This window comes from Manduca sexta, chromosome 8 (assembly GCF_014839805.1).
Source record: "Manduca sexta isolate Smith_Timp_Sample1 chromosome 8, JHU_Msex_v1.0, whole genome shotgun sequence".
Classification (NCBI taxonomy): Eukaryota; Metazoa; Arthropoda; class Insecta; order Lepidoptera; family Sphingidae; genus Manduca; species Manduca sexta.
In genome coordinates this window covers 3,285,018-3,301,300 of record NC_051122.1, presented here as the reverse complement: position 1 = coordinate 3,301,300, position 16,283 = coordinate 3,285,018, and the positions used below count along the sequence as shown (strand labels likewise).

General features: G+C 33.8%; 2 protein-coding genes across 2 annotated transcripts; both read left to right on the top strand.

Moving 5' to 3' along the window:
• Window positions 1-122: 122 nt before the first annotated feature.
• LOC115444166 lies at window positions 123-4,207 on the top strand. The gene is made up of 4 exons (XM_030169836.2): window positions 123-1,313; window positions 1,996-2,210; window positions 3,527-3,637; window positions 3,970-4,207. The coding sequence occupies exons 1-4, from the start codon at window positions 1,161-1,163 to the stop codon at window positions 4,181-4,183; spliced, it is 693 nt and encodes a 230-aa protein (XP_030025696.1). The 5' UTR covers window positions 123-1,160; the 3' UTR covers window positions 4,184-4,207.
• Window positions 4,208-4,664: 457 nt separating this feature from the next.
• LOC115444161 lies at window positions 4,665-8,455 on the top strand. The gene is made up of 4 exons (XM_030169830.2): window positions 4,665-4,822; window positions 5,294-5,511; window positions 7,662-7,772; window positions 8,141-8,455. The coding sequence occupies exons 1-4, from the start codon at window positions 4,691-4,693 to the stop codon at window positions 8,349-8,351; spliced, it is 672 nt and encodes a 223-aa protein (XP_030025690.1). The 5' UTR covers window positions 4,665-4,690; the 3' UTR covers window positions 8,352-8,455.
• The last annotated feature ends 7,828 nt before the right edge of the window (window positions 8,456-16,283 follow it).

Genomic DNA, 16,283 nt, shown 5'->3' with positions numbered 1-16,283 from the left:
ATAAACAAAACATTGAAAAAATTGTTGAAACTGTATAGTAACAAAGAGTATAAATCAAACAATAACAACCAATGTGAGCTATATTAGTACTGGCAGTATGCCGCTTATAAATTAAGAAATTATATACTTCTCTTTGATCGTTGTCTTGTCTTTACTGTTCTCAATAAATCAATGGATAGTTTTACAATCCTAAGTTACTTCTCTCATAAGCCATCAAATATTAACAAATAATCAAAATAAATAAGCACACTTCACGCCTTTATCTACGAAGAGGTAGGCAGAAGTGCCACAAGGAATCCGACTTTTCGCTATATGTTCTGTCTTATGACGACGTGATAAGTGGGAAGTCTATTGCCATATCAGTCAATTTCACATTCCGAGCTGATACTGGGAGGAAAAACCCAATAACACTTTGCTTGCGGGACTCGAACCCCGAACCTTAGAGCGGCATTATCGAATACAACGCCACCGAGGAATTTTCATTATAATTCGCGGGCCATACGTTTTGCTACTGTCTAGTCTAGGATTTGCTCGTTCCTGTAATTTACGAGTACAGTAAACCTCCAAGTGCCTTATGCACGGGAATTTAAACAGTATCCTTAATTACATACCACTTACTTTAGATTGCCTTATATTGGTCTCCTATAATAATAATTGTGATACTTACTTTTATCGTCCTAAACCTTTTGCTAGCGTATGTAGGTAATATTTTACTACTGAAACCTCATTTATAGTAATAGCCTGGCTCATCAGTGAAATCTTCGGGATATAGGTCAATTTGCGGTAGGGGACGACAGGAGAGGATAATGCAAAAAATATTACCCGGATTTATCAATATAAACTTTCACCCATTACTTCCTTAGCTTCATGCCACATACGAGAGTAATACCGGTCACAGACCTCATTTCTCGACGTCGACAAATTGAGTTTCGAACACACCTCGAAAAACAATGTGCGTTCCACATCACGGAGACAGACAAATTGTCCTAATAAGTCTTTTAGCGAGATCGTCTCAAACAGTTACTTTAAGTGTTCTATGCGACATTTTTTGACGCTCTTCTTATAATTGGTTAGTTTTTGTTTAACCTCGACCATATACTGTCATGAGAAAGGGGTTTTGAAATATCAAATAATAATAAAAAATTGTTCGTTTTTCAAAAATGTTTCCTTTTTCAAATTTATTAATAGTACTGGCAGTGTTGTTTTGTGTTTATGAAATAAACGCCTTAACAGCCATTGAGAGTGGTTCTAAAAGTAAAGTTTTGTCACGGAGAAAGCGGTACGTGGCATTTCCTGAAGGCTCAAGTTTTTCTGTAAGTATTTGCTTTTTTTTATTTTACTTGCCAGTGTCTCTCTATTTACTAAAGTATAAAACATATTTCTATATTGGTATCAATATAAAATTGGCTTAACGTCGTTTATAACTTTAAGGGTCATATTGGTTTATTTTTCTTGTAGCTCGATTTTAAAGGGCTATCGAGAGTGCAGTTCGATGGAAGCTCAAAGAGCTAAAGTAAGCCCTTTAAGCCGCTAAGACTATTGAAAACGGGTCACAGATTTCTTTGGTGCTTGCGTGTTTATTTTTGTTCTTTTGTAAGATAATTTTTAATCTTTCTTCAACGCGATCTTATTTTTATAGAGTAGAGTATTAAAAATATCTACTCAAAATAAAATATAATATTTATTTTTATTACTTTATATTTTTAAAACTATCTCCAGAGATACAGGCGCTTAGTTTACTTCAGTAGATAGAATCAAAGACTGTAAAAACTGCTGCCACCGCCACAGTCAGATACCTATGTACTGTAGTAGTGTTTAAGTGCAATGTATTACTGAATGAACAAAAGGTGTGAGAAAGAAAATTACTTATACTCCGGCTATCTCATTGACTCGTGTAAATCAACAACGAAACTGCGTATACAACCCACTACGTATTTTCATTCCTGCATAATACCCTCAGGTAGGAACTTCATAGTGAATATTTTTTTATTTTAGATTGCAGGATGCATGGTGACAGGTCTGATTGGCCAGCCTGCGCCAGCAACGGCTCCTGGTACCTTCACCTTCGGCCTTAACTGGGCCATTGCCTACGAGCTACCCAATGCGACAGAAACAGCCGCCTTTTATACAACGAAGAAGTATAAGAAGCCATTAGCACAAAGGAGAAGTAGGAGAGAATTGTATGAGAAATTGGAGAAGATTTTGGATAAGTAAGTAATTTTTTTTTATTGCTTTAAATGAGGAGACGAACTTGCCGTTCGCCTGATGGTAAGCGATACGACTGCCCATAATCAGTAGAAATACCATCCAACACCTTGAATTCAAAGTATTGTTTGGCATTCAACTACGCTCGCCATCCTGAGACATGAGATGTTAAGTTTCTGTTGATGAAATGTATATATATATATATATATATATATATATATATATATATATATATATATATATATATATATATATATATAAAGATTAGAAGTATTTTCGGACGGCTGTTGTCATTTCATAAAATATGTAAAAAAAATATCGTGAAAATATACTATGGATTAAATACAATGAAATCCTAATATAACATTGTCATAATATATCCATAATAATACTGTTTCATTTATAATATTTATAATATATTTGTACGCTGACGTAATGGCAAAGCATAATGAACAATATTATGTATTTCCATAACATCTGTAAATTAATTAGCGTTCAATGAATTTATCTTAAAATATTTTAATCTACGAACATTTGGTGTGCCTTAAAATGATCATGCTCCTAAAAATCATGAAACGGACAAAGTCCTCATGGAATTGTATTCAGACACGACTTCGCGAAAACATGTGAACGATTCGCGCGTGAATAGAATATTGTAGCGTGATATTATTTGAACACTAACTGTACCCCTAGCATGGATATTGCGCCGCATTATAGGATCATTAATTGTTGTTAAACATAAAATTACAATTAACAATACTGCAACCGAAGCGAAAAATCGACGGCTCCTAGGTAAACCTATTTTTAAAAAGTATCTAACTGCCTTGGTGGCGTAGTTGTATTGCATCCGCGGTACGGCAACGCTCTGAGGTCCTGGGTTCGAATTTCAGGTCGGGCAAATTGATATGTGGGTTTTTTCTGCTCAGTATCAGCCCGGAGTCTAAAATTTGTGCTCGATATGGCGATAGGTTCGCCCCCTATCACATAGTGAAACGTAACACGTTGTATATTTAAAAAGAGCGATTATCACTTTTTTGACGTTTCTGGGTTTTGTATGCTACCAGCGTGATGTGTGTTTTAAAAAATACTGATTCTTAATTTTTTAGCATTTGGTTATCTAGGTTCTGTAAACTCCCAAATAAAATAAAAAAATGATTTTTTACGATAGTCTACTAGCAATCGAAGTATTCGTGCTAGGCCTGCCTATTGAGATAGCCAACAACATCTGCATGCCAATTGACGTATATTGTTCTAATATAAACTATTGTGGTGGAACTAAAACTTTTAGAGCGCGATAGATAGTAAACACGCTTGATTTCAGCATGGGATACAGTGGGAGACAATGCATTTTGAAGACATTATGTGAGACCACACAAAGGATTGTCCCACACGGAGACAACATGATGACAGAGATGTTCCGATCACTATTTACGTAAGTAATAAAAAAATAAGACACGACACAGAATATAATTGTAGAGCAGGTAAATATTTAACACTAAGAGATAAGTAACCTTACTACAATGGATACAAAGCCCAAGGAAAACTAGAAAGAGATGATATATTTTTTGATTATCACCATATACCCTTTGCCTAATTGCTTTTTCACGTTCCACTAAAAGAGCCAATATCAAAGGCGCGAACACATAGACTCCTGTCTAACTGTGTCATCCATAATTAAATCCTTATTTCCTCTCTTTATGTCTTCTGATAAATAACAAAGGATATTGGCCTTCTAGATTTCCTAAAAATGCCTGTATTTTACAGATTACCAATGGTGAAAGTCCTAACATCAGAACCCTTGGAACATACAATCTACGACTCAGCTCATCGTCTTGGAGTCATGTTAGAGAATTGTGACAATATGTTCCATTGTCCAATATCGCTGGTAGATTTGGCTAAAGGCTATTACAATGCTCCGTCTCCTGGAGTGGACACCATGAGGAGTCCCTGGGCTTTGTTCAGCAGCAATTTTGGTTGAAGTTTCTTTTGTAATCGAAATTAAAATAAAATGATGAATTTCCAATTCTGTTATGATTTCGTCTGTTTCTTACTCAAACTCTTTGCGTTTTTGAAGAATAATTCTTTTTAATGGCTTCTATTAATTTTAACAAAATTGTTGGCTATTAAGAATACATTATGAGGGTAAAAGAGATCTAATTAATATAGAAACATGATTAAAAAACTACAAGAATATAAAAAATATTTTATGTTTAAAGCCCAGGTATCTAATCCGAAATAACTACTGGTTTTTAATTCCGTTATTTTTACGTATTCTAGAATAGAGAAAGTTTAGAGCACGATCAGTCACAGAGAAAATCGTTTCAAGAATGGTTAAACTATTCAAACCTAGATCAATTAGCACAAATTCTGCTGTAAGTGAAAATTGCTCGGACCGTTACCCGACATAGTTCACTTTCTTAATCCAAATACTTTGACCACTAATCCATCGTCTTCCACGAATGGTACACGGATTTTATATTTCAAAATGTATCTTAAAATATTTGGTGTAATATTCATTGTTTTACTTGATATCTGTATTTCGGATAATGTGCCAAAATCAAAAGTGCTCTCAAGAAGGAAGAGATATGTTGCGTTTCCTGAAGGATCTTCGTTTTCGGTAAGTACATCTTTAAATATAATATCAGGTTTGTCATACATATGACCAAATGGCTGGGAATGGGCCGCCTCAGCTGAGAGGCTTTAGGCCTTAGTTCACCACGCCAGTGCAGATTAGAGCTGATTCTTTGCTCCGATGGTTTTACGAAGAACATCGTTTATTAATTGTAAATCAATTTGATTATCATTTAAATTCGCAATCGATTAAGTTTACGTTTCAGTCTGTTTAGCTGTGAAGCTTTTCTATTTACTTTAAGCTGAGTTTTCTTTTTGTTACAAACAATTTATCTCCGCTATAAATTAATATAAATTTTCTGAGAACCGTGGAACTAGTTTCTTACAATTCATCTATATTTTTTAGATCATTTTTTATCTGGAATGTTGCTTTCATGTATACCATTATATCGCCCCACACTTCGACATTTATTGCTGGCTTACTCATTTCCACTCCTACTATTTTGGTTTTATGTAGTGCGCTGCCTGTATGACAATAGGAGTCCTTGGCCAGCCAGCACCCTCTACAAGTCCTGGAACCTTCACCTTCGGTCTCAACTGGGGCATAGCATATGAATTACCCAATGCCACCGAAACATCGAAGTTTTACAGAAAGAAAAATAGACATAGAAAGCCGATGGAGCAGAGAAGGAGTAGACGAGAGCTATATGAGAAATTGGAGATTATTATGGATAAGTGAGTATAGTAACTACTTGTATCGTTTTTTTTCTATTGCTTTGAATGACGAGACGAGCTTGCCGTTCGCCTGATGGTAAGTGATAACACCTTCAATTACAAAATATTGTTTAGTATTCCACTGCGGTCGCCATCCTGAGACATGAGATTTTAAGTCTCATTAACTTAATTGATAATCTTAAAAGACTTCATAATTCAGTACAAAGAATATTATATAAATGTTGAAATAACTACATCGCCCTGTTTTATAAAGAAACATCGTTAGCATTTCCCATCAGAAAATTATATTAGAAGCATGTTTCACATCGTATACATGTATATGAAAGATTCACAGAAATCAGTCTAGACCTCGCGACAGCCCCTAGGGGTCTCCGTGGTCTGACAGACAACTGGAAAGACAATTGAATTATAAACAGGTCAAATGAGAATCGGGGTCGTTTACCAAGGATTCCGTAGTACATGTTACCTTTAAAACCTCTAGTACAATAACCCAATATATTTGAAGATTTTAGCCTCATATATGTTTGCTTTACAATATTTTTTCTAGCTTTGGACAGGTAAATTATAATTTCGTACTTTAAAGAGCCAGTGGGTTATAATGTGATGCTTGTAAAAGGGATTTTTCTTAACCGAATTTCGGCCACAGCGGCCTATCTCAACGAATATCAGCCAAGTATACAGGAGATATTATAGTGCATAAGTGTATGCGCAATACACAGATGTACTCTCTGTTCCTTCACTCACATAGTTCGGTAAGACGGCAATCCGACATGGCCGGAGAGAGATCAGGCGCAGGACCAACGGCTTTACACGCTTTCCGTGGCATGTGGGTATCACACTGCCAACTTCCGAACTCCGAGCTGTGACTGAGTAGTTTTTAAGATAGAAAATACCTGTCACAATTTATTGGGTCCGACCCGGGATTAGACCCAGGACCACAGCGCGGTAGATGTACTCGTACTATGTACGATTACAACTACGCCAATGAGACAGTCAAGAATGACCATGTAAGATGCCTGTCAAACTACTTATTTTAACTAAAATCAAATTGACATAGGTTGTTGTTAGGATTCTTTAATATTAACTTCAAACGCTTTAGCATGGCGAGTACAATCTAATGTTGTGCTAGGCCTTGTTAATATGAATGTGTGTTGAGAATAGCTTTGAACTGGAATTTTAGCTGGAAATAATATTCAATATTGAAATATGGTAAGGTAGTTTAATCTGCCTGCCTCGGTGGCGTAGTTGTATTGCATGTCCGGTACAATAGCGCTCTGAGGTCCTGGGTTCGAATCCCGGGTCGGGCAAAGTGATATTTGGGTTTTTCTGCTCAGTATCAGCCCGGAGTCTGGAATTTGTGCCCGATATGGCGATAGGCTCGCCCCCTATCACATTATGGGACGGAACATATATAGCGAAAAGTGAGTGCCCTAGTTGCGCCTCTGCATACCCCTTCGGGGATAAAATGCGTGATGTTATGTATGTATGTATGTAGTTTAATCTGACAGCATTACAAATTATTCACTAGAGCTCTTTGGATTAATACATTAGTTATCCTTCCGTGGAAAGTAATCAGTTTAACTAAATCTGCAAGGATTGAGCTATTAGCTTTAAGAATACGTGTCTTATTTTGCCTATAGAATATAAATAAATATTTGCATAACAACTTCAAATTATGCCTATGTCTAAATAAATGTAGATATTTTTATATTGCTGCTCTGCTTGCGTGATAGATGTAGCCTAGAATAAAAGTCCCGCAATATAATTTTTCCCTGGTATAAAAAGTAGCCTATGTCCTTCCCAGGGTCTGCAATTATCTCCATACCAAATTTCATCGAAATCCGTTGGGTAGTTTTTGAGTTTACCGCGTTCAGACAGACATATAAATGTGGCGGGGGAGTTTTTTTTTATAATATATTTTTTAGAACTTGCATGAGGAACAATTGCGGCATGCATGATTGCTGCGTAACTTTAACCGTTTACGCAGTGCCCGCAACGGAACCTTCAAAAGAAATATTTTTTTCCTATTTTATTCAAAAAATATCTTGTTCGTTATGCGTGTTCAAACAAACTCTTCATTTATATAATAGTATAGATTAACAGCTGTTTAAAGAGAAAAATATAGCTTACACGTTTTAACACCTTTACAGAATGGGCTACGATGGCAGACAATGCGTCCTGAAGACCTTGTGTGAGACGACACAGCGGATCGTACCGCACGGAGAGAACATGATTGAAGAAATGTTCAGAACATTGTTCACGTGAGTTATATTATGCTATATATTTATCTATTTGTTAAAGTTCAAGAGCAATCTAAGGTCAAATTAAGTTTGAAATTCGCTTAAAACTGTATAAAAAATCGTCCTATCATATTTTACCTTCGGTATCCGTATACACATTATATGTGATTCCAATAATTTCAGCAGTCATTTACATAAAAAAATTCTTTACTATTATAATTATAGATACTAATAATATTATATATTCCACTTTGGGATAAAAGGCGTGGTTATTCTCGTTTATCCTGTGCTTGCACGAAAGCAACCGTTGCAAAATCTTTAATACCCAACTGCATTTTTAATACCCAACATTTTTATATCAGAAATTCAAAGTATTAAATCCTTTCCAGGATGCCAATGACGAAGCTCCTCCCAATAGAACCGTTAGAACACAAGATATACGACGCAGCGCATCGTCTGGGCGTGCTTCTCGAGAACTGCAATGTGTATAAATGTCCAATATCTCTTGTCGATCTCGCTCTGGGATATTACAACGCCCCGGCGCCAAGAGTTGACACCGCTTTGAATCCATGGACCTTGTTTAGTAGTAGTTATAGTTGAGTCTGTGATTTCGAAAAGGGTACATGTCTGATAATGTAAAAAATTCAGGATGTGGAAAAACTTATTATATTCTAAAGTAGTGTAAAAAAATATAGTTTTGGGTTCAATCAGCAATAAAAAATTACAGAAATTTTGTTATTATTTTTAATTATGTATACATTTCTAGATATTTTATATTTATGAGATTTGGCCTTTTCGAAATTGCATATTCAGTTGAGGACTTACATGTCTACAAACGTCGTTTTGAGAATGTCATTGTCAGTAATTTGTATAATTTTTGCTGTTTCTGATGATAATGAACAAACCTAAAATAAAATGCATGTTTTCATAACATGGGAATATCTGTTTAAAAGATGCTTTTATTTTGAAATCACGGAAGACTATCATTACATTTTATTTGTATCGATTATTTATTACAGAAAACATTAAAATTGGACGAGTATTATGCAATGAAATGTATTATTACTCACATATTAATGTTTTCAATTAAGAATTTGAATCGCATTATTTCTCGATTAGTGCTTAAATGTCCATAATATATTGTGCGAAGTCATCCAATCGAATGAGCTTTAAAATGTAATTTCAAACTATATGATTTATTCCAATTACTTTACAAAATTATTAATATCTGTGCGAAATATTATGACAGTGTTTTTTTTTATATAGAACAACTTACAAAACATATATTATTACTAGTTTGTTACACTAAGGGGTTTTACAATATGAAATTTTAATTGTAAGTTGTTACAGCGTGTACAGGAGACAAAATGAGAAAAATTAAATAACAGCGTGTAAGGGAGAAAGAAGAATAATAATAATATCACAGGGGTAGATTGAACCATACAAACACGAGCGCAAGCTTAATGTAAGTGCAGTAGACGTAATCAGGATATAAGTCTAAAATTTTGCGTTTTCATGAAGTAAGTTTGTTAAAGAAAATAATATACTCAATATTTAATATATTATGATTATTAGCAGAAGTAACTTGATATTTTTTTACTAAGTGGTTTTCAAGACTGTGGGTAGTCCAAGTATGCAAGGAAAGTATTTGTTTTTGAAGGGTATTGATGTAGGTATATTTTTTAAAGATTAGGCAAACATTAGTTAAGAACTCTTTGGCATATACCCATTTGTTTATATAGGAAGCAAACCGAATATGGCACATTCATAGTAAAACTAATACAATTTTACATAATGAATTAAAAATGTTTCAAACAAATATAATTGAAAGGATATATTATATAAATGGAGACAAAATTATGTTGTATTTTTTAACTTTGTTGATAAGTGAGCATTGCGTTGTCATGACGACAGACGTATTATCCACTGCCACTACTCACGACTGTCAATGTGTTAAACACGCCAGGGGCCGTGACCAAGACGCCTTTCTACAATCGTTTACGCTAATAGGAAACAAAAATATGTATAGATGATCGGATATGCTATTCGCATCCGAGCGAGAGAGAGAGAAATATATACGAACAAAATATGCTACCGCTAACATATTTTATTCTTATATATTTAACTAGCTTTTGCTCGCGGCTTCGCCCGCGTGTAGAAGTTTTCTGGGATAAAAGTTCCACTATATATTTCCCCGGGGTAGTAGGCTATAACCTTCCCAGGGTTTTATACTATCTCCATACCAAATGTTGCTTTCTTATACCACGTCTTATGTCACGTCCCGTTCCCGTGGGAACGGGATAAATATCCTATGTCCGTCTCCTAGTTCTAAGCTACCTTTCCACCAATTTTCAGCCAAATCGGTGCATTCGTTCTTGAGTTATAAATAGTGTAACTAACACCACTTTCTTTTATATATATAGATGATTTCTTATGTTTACGTAATGTTAGCCATGGGAATAAAACTATTTTCGGTTTTTATCGTGGTTATTTATATTATTATTAACGACGCATCGAGGCGTGCAACCTTCATGGTCTTGGGGTGCACTCGAGTCGATAAAATCTGTAAATAGTTATATTCCTATATATTTTTTGTTATCTATTGGCGTTAATGGTTGTAAGGAAAGCGTTTTATATACGGTCCCAGCTTTAGATAATCGACCTTAGTACTTTGTAATTGTATAAGCATTTAGCACTGTTTATGTGTTGAAAATTAAATGTATTATAATACATTTTTTTATTATTTCTTTAAATGAAGAGGAACTTGCCGTTCGCCTGATGGTAAGCGAAACAACCGCCCATAAACAGTAGAAACACCATCCAACGACTTGAATTACATAGTATTATTTGGTATTCCACTGCGCTCGCCATCCTGAGGCATGAGGTGCTCAGTCTTATTATGTCCAGTAGTTACACGAGCTACAATGTTCTTCAAAACGGAACACAAAAGTGACTACACACTGCTGCTTGGCGGCAGAAATAGACATTGCGGTGGTACCTACCCGAGCGGGCTTACACGTATGAGAGACCCACCACCAGTAAATTTTCGATAATATATCTAAGTTGCTTTGTTGATAACACACTAAAAACGTCTTGTGTATTCTATTTACGTCTTGTCAGTTGTTTTATTAATACAGAAGTATATTTTATATTGCTGCAAAAATCTGTGTTTCAATATTTCATCATTATGGATAATTGTGGTGTTTACTTTCACATGAGAGATATAGATTATTTTTGGTCAATAAAATATATCTTTGCTAAATATCGGTTTTGTAATTTTTACGCCTATTGGTTTCATTGTGTGCGCCAAGACAATAATTATAAGGCATAATATTTTTTAATATTACTTCATTTTAAATAGTAAAGGTAATAGTTAATATCAAGATTTACTAATTTCTTAAGTTTAGTCGAAAGTTAGACATTTAAATGAAACAATTTTGCGGATTTAATCGCGTTTTTTGGAGAAAATTATAATATAAACACCGCGATAAAATCCCCAAAATTCTAGTGAGTACATATTAATTATTCGGCAAGTAATAAGTTTGTGTTAACGTGCACTTGTAATAGCCCAACCGCTAAAATCAGCTCGCTAAAATCTGTAACAAATTGTTAGAGAGCGGATGGGATGCTAACATATACTGATAGTGTTCACAGACTTAGTAAAAATGTTTATGTTTTAAGTCATTCGAATTATAGTGAGGCAACTGTACCTACAATATTTAAATTTTCCGCTTTGTTCGTGGTAAACTGACTGCCTCTGTGTGGCGTAGTTGTAAAGCATGCGCGGTACAACAGCGCTCTGAGGTCATGGGTTCGAATCCTGGGTCGGGCAAAGTCATATTTGGGATTTCTGCTTAGTAACTAGCCCGGAGTCTGGAATTTGTACCCGATATCACGATACGCTCGCCCCCTATTACATCATGGAACGGAACACACTTGGCGAAAAGTGGGTGCCCTGGTTGCGCCTCCGCATAGCTCTTCGGGGATAAATGCGTGATATTGTGCATGTAAGTGTGTTCTTGGTAAAATATTAATTATCATATAATCATTTTGGTGGATTGTAAGCTTTTATTCAATTTGAAATGAAGAGCTCTGTATAAGTAAGTATTTTATAAAGTAATGGCAGGATGATAAATAAAACTCGCATGAATATTATTAACGCATAACATTTAATATTTATAGTTCATATTTATATGACATTTCAATATTAGCAGTAAGAAGTCATGAGTGGAGTCGTAATATTAATGGTAGTGCTTGATTTTGACTTGTAATTAATTTTAACATTACAAAATGGGACTTACGTCTAACTCTTAGTCTAATTCACATTCTGTACTTATTATGTCGCCTTAACATACTTATTCGCTTATATATAATACAGTTTCATGGATTTCAGTTAATTATTGAGCTAGTACTTATACGAGTAAGTAACATAGTGCACATATCTTATTCCGTGGCAGTTGTTCTGTGTTGAACAAGGTCCAATATTCTACAATATACGTGACTATTAAAAGATCCTCATAATAGGCTATATTATTGTTATATTACCTTACATTATTAAAATAAATTTAGGAATACACTCTCGTGTTCTAACGCTATTCTATATTGTTATTATTACTGTGGTGTTCGTTCGCGTAATGTCATTTTCATCGGTCGTGCACTCGTGTAAAAATTGCAGGTGAATTATTACGGGTATTTCTGTAAATTTATCGTGAGTTACTTACGTAAGTTTAATATAAATTTTGTGAGTAAGTTAAGTAAGTCAATTTATAAGATAATAAAAAATAATTGTCCAATTTATTTCATTCGCCAAACCATTTGTGCGCATTATTCGCTATATTTATTCACAATTGTATATTGGCAGTTGATCTTATCCATCTCGACAATCCCTAAGTAAAACAGGTAATGGGATATAAGTTAATAAACACACCAATAATAAAACCACATAATTTTGTACCAAATGTAGACATTAAAGAATGCCTCCAATTTTTACACAAGAAAGCACCGTTACTCGTGACTAGAAAGGTGAAAAATAAGACAATAATCCAAACAATAAAATTACAAATATATCTAGGAAAAGACGTACAACTAATTACACTTAATTACGAGACAAATTTCCAAACATTGAACCTTAACCTATAGATACATGCGCCGTTGCGACTGAATTCATTTATATTAACAATTAACTTATTTGTATAAAATTTTACACTTATGTATAATATCTCTTTAAGATTGCTTTATTTAACTAACACAAAGGACAATACACCTTCCGATTTTGATATAAAATTGCACTTAAGACCCATTTCAGACCAACAGCGCGTTACAGCAGGTTCTAAAACCATTACTCGATGGACTGAAAGAATTCACAGCACTGCTTTACATCAAAACGAATACTAATTCATTAAATTCATACCATCGACGTTATCGTAAAATACTATTAAATGATTTAGTTGCTAGAATAATAAAAGTAAAGGAAGCTACGACTAACTACCATGAGGCTACCATGGTGATCAATTATGATATTGAATTTGATTTGATGAAAATTGATAGACTAGTCATATCAGTAGTATCATTTGCAAACTAGGCGAATTAGGTTATACCAGTCACATTGAATGATGCAGTTATTTCCATTATGAATAAAATTGAACTTGTTATCATTTGTTATTCTAAGTAGTCTTCTTACAGTTTTTATTGCAACTATTAAATTGCTAAATATTTTGTGTGTCAAAAGGAAACTGTAAATCCCATGACGCGAGGTGATGTTTTTCAACTTTTAGGTATAGACTACCCACTTATGAAAGAAATATAGATGCTGCTTCTCATTTATAAAACAAACAACTAACTCCAACTGTATCATGAAACTTTTGATATTTCTAAACAATACTCTTAATAACCAGTTGCTATAACCTCAATCAATATGGTAGCCTCATTCACAGAATAGACTAATTTAAGGGTCGACTAATAAAATAAGGCACCAAAAGATTAAAATATAGCACTTAGGTACTGCAAAGCGAATCTAATAGACTTGAATGGAAGAGAAACAAATCAACAAGAAGTTTTTGATAGAATAGTGAGACAGTATTGTATATATATCTAATCGTGTTGGAAGCTCAACGCAAATTTTGTGTGATTTAACTACTTATCATACTATACATTAGTTATATATTATTAGTAAACATTAGGATTCCAAGTAAAGAGGTTACATAGCTACCATCTACGACTAAATACATTTTTGGAGCCGGTTCATAAAGGTTGTTAAAGCAGATTATTTTGTGTGTATTGTCGGTCAATAATGAATTCATTCGATTCTTAAATTCATAACTGTGACGTTATTTTAATAAATAATACAAATTTATTCGTCTCTCCAATATCGACGCTAAACTATTTCCAATGGTTGGTCAATGGTTGCCGAATATTTAAATTTTTCATATGTCAATAAATTCACAGCCACACTAAAAGAATTACTATTTATTTCAAATGATTCAATAGTAAATAACTACAATGAGGAGTAATATTTCGTATCAAAATCGAGGATCATTTTAAATACATAACTGTACTATAAACAATAAGTATGCATTCAATTTGATTACTATCACTGAAGGAATGGAAATTAAATTTAGTTTGGAGATAGTAAATATTCCGGATTAGTACGCAGCTTAGTTTATCCCGGAATCCAGCGCGCTTCCCGAGGGACAGTGTTTAATTACAACGCAAGCAACTTTGGGAATATCGTGACGTTTTATGAACCGGACCCCAAATTGGAACTCAATTTAATACTGCATAAATTATAGGATTAATACATAGAAAGGAAGAGATAATAAGAACTAATAGATCGCAAACAAACGAAGAAATAATAAACCTTACGTCACTTTGGAAGACGTTCGATTAAACATGCAAATATGTCTAGCTTAACTACATTTTCCTTAGTAATAAGTATTATATATGTAGAGATTAAAATGCAAGAATTAAGTATACCGAAAGAAGCAAACAATAGGGACGTGCGAGAAAGCAATAATCGATTATCGAAAGTGTAATTGAGAAAAATACTATACGAAATTTTCTATATTTCGATAAACCTAATTATAAAGCGTTACGGATTACTCTGTTAACGATACATTTCTAAAATAATTAGAAAATACCAGTTAACTTAACAGATTGGCGTAAACCATGTAGAATGAAGATATATCTGCCTTAATTTCATGGATAAAGCAAAACATACTATCGTATAGTAACAACTACGTCATCTACATCACTACTTTAGCACTAAATATAAATACGAAAGAAACATAGAAAAATAACTTGTCAATTATAATTATATAATTCATGTTGATCAGCTATATTTACATGTCAACATATCCATAAGTTGATTTCTTATAATTACTGACAGCCATGTGATAGCTGACTATGAGTTTGCAACCCCATAACTCGATGAAGACAAACCCGCTTTGAACTGAATCGAAATTAAAGAGGGTTACCAGCAGTTGTCCTGCTTTATGTTGGGTTTTGAATATAGAATGTTTAATAACAAATGTCATTGGTTAAAATCTTGTCAATCTTTTGTGTAAAAACAATGTTTGTTCGTAATTTATTACCATGTCGTTGATTCAATTGAGATCAAACTTCGTCAAATTATTTCTTTCACTTGCGGAAAAGTTGTAGTCATAGTACAATACATGTCATTGGATGGCGCGCGTGGCGTTCATTGTAATCGCGGAAACCACTAAGCCGATTTTGATGAAATTTTGTAAATGGTTGGTTCCAGTTTGAAAAATAACATATTTATTACAATTGTAAATATTTTAGACCTGAACGGTGGTCAACAACTTTCAGATGTAAAAAGTTATCGTTGTCCCTATAAAATACGTTCTACGTAGAAGGTGTTTTGTGGAAGGACACTGTCTGGTGGGCCCATCAGTGTTTAATAATAAAGTATCTTGGGTTCTTTCATTGCGGGAGTAAACTGCAATGTTAACTTTAATGAATGCCGGAATTGCATCAATAATAGCGTTGATCATGACATTTTAAAAATAGTTCTTTTCGTTGTATTGTTTGCTATTCCACAAATCTGCTTTAGGTCCAAAAAATTACAATTTCACCATAACAATCCATTGTAAGAAATAGCTCGTTATAAGTGATGCTTGAGCATATCATATCATCTGTATGTTATTTGTAATCGTGTAAGATTTATCAAGATGCACAATTTTTTAGTTATTTTAGCAAGCATGAGTTTATTGAAGGACTTCAAGTTTTAATAAAATTTTGTATCTTCGACTTGAAGAACAAGTTGTTTTATGAACGCAAAAAACATTTATAAAATAAAAAAAAAAATACTACCAGGAGTTTTAATGCGGTTTCTTGTTATTTAACCAACAAAGAGAAATACCATTAAGAACCATTTTTTCCTTGACTTTGACAAATAAAAAGGCAATTTTGACATTTCAGACTGAAATTAAACTGGATCTTAATGTAGAGTATATGATAGTCGGATATAATAGACCTATGAGGGAGTAAGTAGTGATATTAACACAAATTCTA